This window comes from Rutidosis leptorrhynchoides, chromosome 9 (genome assembly GCF_046630445.1).
Source record: "Rutidosis leptorrhynchoides isolate AG116_Rl617_1_P2 chromosome 9, CSIRO_AGI_Rlap_v1, whole genome shotgun sequence".
NCBI lineage: Eukaryota > Viridiplantae > Streptophyta > Magnoliopsida > Asterales > Asteraceae > Rutidosis > Rutidosis leptorrhynchoides.
In genome coordinates, this window is record NC_092341.1 from 89,178,509 (window position 1) to 89,185,268 (window position 6,760).

At 39.3% G+C, this 6,760-nt stretch overlaps 1 protein-coding gene across 1 annotated transcript; it reads left to right on the forward strand.

Moving 5' to 3' along the window:
• The first annotated feature begins 2,851 nt into the window (after positions 1-2,851).
• Positions 2,852-4,633, forward strand: LOC139868236 (uncharacterized). The gene is made up of 3 exons (XM_071856566.1): positions 2,852-2,993; positions 3,752-3,766; positions 4,029-4,633. The coding sequence occupies exons 1-3, from the start codon at positions 2,852-2,854 to the stop codon at positions 4,631-4,633; spliced, it is 762 nt and encodes a 253-aa protein (XP_071712667.1).
• The last annotated feature ends 2,127 nt before the right edge of the window (positions 4,634-6,760 follow it).

Genomic DNA, 6,760 nt, shown 5'->3' on the forward strand with positions numbered 1-6,760 from the left:
AAGGTGGAGTTTTTCGATGAGTACCGAACTTCGGCCGATCTTACTAGGCTTAAGGACGAGTTACGTTCCTTGAGGCAAGGGTCGATGGATTTGAACACTCTCAAATTCGTGTTTTTGTCCAAGACCCAATTTTGCCCAGAGTATGTCGGGAATGATAAGTTGTTAAAAGAAGATTTCTATCGGGTCTTGAATGATAGTTATCAAGAGAAGATAAGTGTTAATGTAGTAAAAAGCTTTGATGAGTTGTTTAACATGGCCAAAGGTTTTGAGGCACTTGTGTTGAGAAAAAGTGGCTTTACCTTGGGCAAAAAGAAGTTTGAAGCTACTAGTCAATCGAATTTTTCTAACAAGAAGCATAAGAAGGGCTCCGAGAGTGTTGGTAGCGTGAAGAAAGGTGCTTCGGGGGATTTTCCTTATTCTTGTCACAATTGTGGGCGAAGGGGGCATATGGCCCGTGATTGCACCAAACCATCTTCCACAACCAAACTCACTTGTTATAATTGTGGTAAGGAATGGCACAAGAAGCCAAAATATCCCGATTTGATTAATGATAATGTTAAGAGGTTAGAGAAGGCGGCGGGTACGGCCCGGGGGCGAAATTATTTGATGACCAATGATGAGGCCAAGCATTCCAATGAAGTTGTCTCAGGTACTTTCATGGTTAACTCTAATCCGGCAAGGATATTATTTGATAGCGGTGCTAATTTGTATTTTGTGTCGCCTCGATTTGTATCTAAGCTTAACAAACCGCTAGCTAAATTAAGTCGTCCGGTAGAAGTCGAAATAGCGGACGGCAAGACGGTGCTAGTGGTTGATGTGTGTAAAAATTATGATGTTGTGTTTGGTGTCGAAAACTTTAAAATTGATCTCATCCCTATGACTTTGGGCGATTTTGATATCGTTATGGGTATGGATTGGCTCGATCAAAATAGAGCCGATATTGCATGCCATGAGAAGTCTATTCGTGTAAAGACTCCAAGTGGGGGAGAGTTAATTATTCACGGCGATAAACGAAGAAGACTTGTGCCGATATGTTCTTATGCAGGGGCACGTCGTTTCCTCGTTAGTGGTGGCATGGCGTTTCTTGCCCATGTTGTTGATACTCGTGATGAGCCATCACCCATTCGTGAAATTCCGGTGGTTAGTAAATTCGGAGACGTTTTTTCGGACGAGTTATCGGGTGTTCCGGCGGAAAGACAAGTAGAATTTCGCATTGAGTTGGTTCCGGGAGCTACTCCCATTGCTAAAATTCCTTATCGTTTAGCGCCAACAGAAATGCAAGAGTTGTTAAATCAAACCCAAGTGTAAGTGTCAAAATGGGTCAAATAGAGTAATGTTGACCTAGTTTGGGTGAAATGGGTATGAATTACCCTAAGTTTGTGTTAGTTGAAATTGGTAGACTTTAATTCACTAGCTTTAATGATTAAAGTCGAGTCTTAGCCATTTAAGGGGCGGTTGTGGTGTGGTTGAGCCATTTAATGCGAGTTGGGTCATTAAATGCTCAAGTAGGTGTAATGTGGTTAATTCCACTAGTTTGTGTATTGAAATTGTATTTAATGTATTAGGTACATTGCTTTGAAGTCGGAAGTGCGTAATCACCATCCTTGTGTCAAGGTGAGTGTAATAATTATGCGTGTACGTGTATAATGTATTTATTTGTGTGATATGAATGTGGAATTGTCGCGGTGTTCACGACACCACATTCTAGTAGCGAGTAGTATTGTCGCGGTGTTTAAGACACTATCATTGTTGATTGACATGTGGTATTGTCGCGGTGTTTAAGACGCCACATTGTCATGAGAGTGGAATAGTCGCGGTTTTCAAGACACCACTCATTGTTTTGATTGACGTGTGGATTCATCGCGGTGTTTAAGATGCCACATTGTCATGAGGGTGAGTTAGTCGCGGTGTTCAAGACATCACCCGGGGGATTAGTGAATACGCGGTGTTTAAGTAACACTAATGGATGTTATGAACTCCAACGGGCTTTCATGTACCGTTCCCTTGTATGATTGGATAACCATGGTTGTGTGAATGTGTATTTAGCATATTACATTGCGAACTATATGCTACTATTGACGCTAGCTTCTTGTGAATTACGGATCTTGGTTTATGCTTAATGTTTGCATAGTTGTCGAATTGCTAGCTTGTGTACGGTATTGTGTAAGTGATTCAAGTAAGTAGGTTATATATGAACATGTATAATTATTGCATTCACTAAGCGTTAGCTTACCCCTCTCGTTGTTTACCTTTTTAGTCGCAAGTGCGGATAAGGGTAAAGGGGTTATCGGGCATTAGGTGGCCCTTGATGATGTTTTGTTGAAGCTTGGAAGTTGGCCTAACGTTTTGGGTAGTTTAGTCCCAAACCATGCTCAAGTGTCGTCTGGATTATAAACTATCATTTGTAGTGGGTCAAACTTGTATTGAACTTAATTAATGGCCTTCGTGCCTTTTGTAAACATTTAAATTGTTGTACGTTTAAATGAACTTTGTGGAATGGTTTACACGTTTAATTGGCGTGTAAATGTGTATTATTTAAAAAAAATTAATTAAAATTATCGTATGGAATACGGGTTGGGTTGTTTCAAGTAGTTTGTTCTTAAATATAGAAAAGCAAAAAAAAAAATTTGACGTGGAAAAATCATTGAATTTAATAAATAGTTGTTAAGTATTTAACGGAAAAAGTCCAGTTATTACACCTCATGACATATCATTGACTTCAAGACGTGATGTAACATCTTCCTACATTACATTGATTTCGACCGACAACAATGCGGTGTTTGGTACAGTTGGAAGGATTGATATAACCAAGAGCGGCATAGTCGCACAAACGTCCCATGATACTTTAATCATGGAGGTGGATAGCTTGCTAATGCAGACTGAAACTTCAGTGACCAGTCATCCTCAACATCCACCGAGGTTAAACATGGACCTACCAATACCGGTGAGGTCCCCAAATTCGGAAACAGTTTTGGTTTCAGAAAACTTGTCTAGTATAACAACTAGCATGCCTGATTTATACCTGTCTAGTATAACAACTAGCTTGATTTTTACAAAACCAAAAACAGTTTATGAAGATCCTGTTTTCCCTGAGGATCAAACTTTTACCTTAATCTCTTTGTATCTTCTTAGCAGGAACACGTTCCCTCTCTAGCGGTAAACATATGTTCTCTCTCTGCTATTTTGCGATGAACACGGGATGCATATTCGTGCTACGCATGCTGAACACGGTACAACATATTCATCATGCGGGTAGAATGATATACGAGTCAACAACAAACCGATCACGATCATGAAAAAGTCGACTCAACATTTGAGGGGAAACAAAAGATGTCTACACAAGATCATATCAAGCTACTCTCAATTCATAAAGATGGTCGAAAGTCAAAAATCAAGACCTCATCGTCCAAACTAAAGAAGAAGACAAAATAAATCAATCATAACACTCCCAGATCAGTTCATCCTATGTGAAAAAGTTCATGTTCAAAGCTGATAGCATCAAAAGCTTCATAGCTACAAACCGAAATCAAAGCCCAGAAGAAGGCCGCACAAGAAACTGCAAGCGAATGATCAAGAGAGGGTTACATCTGTTGAAAACCCCATGCAAAGGACTAATGGTTGAAAATCAAAGGAGAGACTGTTTACAAAGGGAAAATTTGTTGACAATCAACACTGTTTTGAAAACCCCATGCCAAGGGGGAGATTGTTGACAATGAATATTGTCTATTATATGTGGCATGTCGTTTTACAGTTACTAATGTAACAGGTAGTTTATTTATTATTGTATTCGTTAGTTTAACGATGGTAAATGTATTTTACCACCCTTGTAACTAAAGGAGGTTGCTAGTATATAAAGCAACCTCCCACCCATTTTACTTTGAGTTGAGTTAATCTAATATTGCAAGTGTTTCCACATATATTCTCTCTACCTTCTCTCTAGTTCACCCTAAATCCACTTACACTAACAAAACCGATCGGCCATAGCTAGAATTGGGACTAACATGATGACCTACTGAATTTAATTCAAGACTTCAAGGTTGGTACTAGCAATCTGGATTCATGGAAATGCAATATTCAAGGAAATGGCATGTTTTCTACTACAACTATTGCTCAGTTAGTCGATGATAAGCTACTGTCTATCCCTACAGCAACTTTCGAAACAGAAAGAAACAAGTTGCTGCCTCAAAAAATTGGCCTGTTCATTTGGCGTGTTCGCTTAAATAGAATTCCGGATCGTTTCGAGTTAGATAAACGCGGTATCGATATTGACTCATTACGCTGCCCCGTGTGTGACAATGGTAACGAAACAATTGATCATATTTTTCTTCGATGTTCATTTGCAAAAGATGTTTGGGATAGAGTATATAAGTGGTGGAATTTGGGTAGTTTTCCTCATAATAATTTGGAAGGGATGTTCAAAGGCTTCAAACACGTCAATAGATCTACCTCCCCTTCAAAGCTTTGGCAAGCTATCGAACGGTATAGTGGTTACATTATTTGGCAAAACCGCAATCAAATCATTTTTAGAAAAAAGAAGAATAATGGTCCAATGGCGCTAAATAAAATTCATATCAAAACGTTCGAATGGATATCATCTGGTTCATCTAAGCTAAAACTAGATTGGAGCCAATGACTCATTAATTCTTCAACGTTCGATGATCATGGTTAATATGGCCTAGAACAAGGATCTTTCATGTTATAGCTCTTTCACCTTAGTTCTTTAGTTGCACTATTGTAATGTATAAGTATGCTCTCGCATGCTGCCATGATGTACAGTTCTTTTTATTAATATACGCTTGCTTTTCCACAAAAAAAAAAAGACTCAATAACCAATCGGGTAATGAGATGCAACGCGACAAGATTGACAGATAGGTTGTTAGTCCGAGGGGTTGTGTTTAGCCGTCTTCGGGTATTGTGTTTTTTTCCAGTTAGTACTTCTTTGCAGTTCAATAAAATAAATTAGTTTTATTAATTGGGCCCAAGGGTTTTAGTTATTTATTATGGATTATAGGACCGACCCATTAGGGTTTTCGGACAAACAAAACATATCACCGTCACTTCTTCATTGCGGCGTATTTGTAACAACCCAAACCAACCCGCGAGCAAACCACGTGAAAAATACAAAATAAAAAAAAAATTGCTGCACAGTGAACTGGCGCGGCGCGCCAGGATGGCCGCGCGGCGCGCCATTCGGGTCTGTCCGGAAAGTCTCAAAATGTGAAAAAGATCGACTAGTTCCCGACATTTTTAGACGACAAGCTTTTAACCACACATTCAAATATGTAAAACTAACACAATTCAAACGTAAAATAAGTTTTACAAAGCGGGGCCCACTTCGGCCATTTTACGAGTTTAATACAAAATATGAGTTTCGACCGCCAAAAAGTTTAAGTATCAAACTACACTACGAGCATGGCGTTTGGGATTAAACTACCCAAGTCTCGGTCAAACTCCAAGAACTAAACTTCCAAAAAGCATCCCCTAATCAACAAAGCTGGAATCTCTATTCCATGATAATGCCCTTACCCTTGTCCACAACCGAACCTATAAAAATAGTAAACAACGAGAGGGTAAGCAAAGCTTAGTGAATGCAATAATTATACGAATACATATATAATTATACCTACTTGCATACACTTACACACCAAACCGCAAACACGCTAGCATACACATTTAGCTTATCGTCACAATAGCAAGCTATAAATCTCCAATACCACAAGCTAGCATAACAACCGCATATGAATATAACTCGAATAATATAATATGCTTACAACACAAATAACCATGGTTAACCAATAGTACAAGGGAACGGCGCTCGCGAAAACGCCATCGGTGTTCACAACATCCGTTAGGGCACTTATCACCTCGCACCACTAACCCCTAGGGTGGCACCTTAACACCTCGGCACATCACCCCGAGTGGCATCTTAACACCTCGATGCATCACTCATTAATTTACGGAGTGGTGTCTTAACACCTCGACACTACACTCCTAGGTGGCATCTTAACACCTCGATGCTACACCCGAGTGGCATCTTAACACCTCGATGCTACACTCTTCACGTGAAACATGGTGTCTTAGCACCTCGACACTACACATTTCACGCTACAACAAATAGATACATTATATACATACGCATATAATTATTCCACTCACCTCAAAGTCTTGTGAAAAGATACCTTAGCTTGCAAGACCTCAAAGTAACGTACCTATCATATTATACACCTCATTAAATGCAAACTCAAGTCGGTCAACCAAACTCTTTCACCATTCTAAGCCATTTTGACCCAAGGTGCAATTTCAACCCATTTGCACCCTTAACCCTAATTTGGGTCAACACACACCAAAACTCTAATCATTCGTCAAGATGGGTTTAAAACACATTTAGGTCACAAGGCTAACTCGTTTTCATACTTGCTAGGCCACTTAGGTCATTAAAGACTCATTTGACCCATTTCAAGGTCAACACACCCATTTGGGTCATCCATACCCAATAACACCCATTTACATATTATTAAAGTGTTCTAGCAACTAACTAACCAAATTTAAGACTCAAAAGTCCAATTAACACATTCAAATCCTAGGTTAGTCATCAATGAGCCTTCATAACCCATATTCACCCAAAATCCCCAAAATACTAACAAAATGGGTCTTTGGTTCATCACTAGCCCAAACCCTAACCCTTAAAGTAATTAAAGTAAGAAATCGGGTTTTATAACTTACCAACACAATCACCACGTAGCTATCGACTAGAGGGACG

Coding starts and splice junctions, on each gene's coding strand:
- LOC139868236 (XM_071856566.1), top strand. CDS start 2,852: ATGGAGGTGGATAGCTTGCTAATGCAGACTGAAACTTCAGTGACCAGT.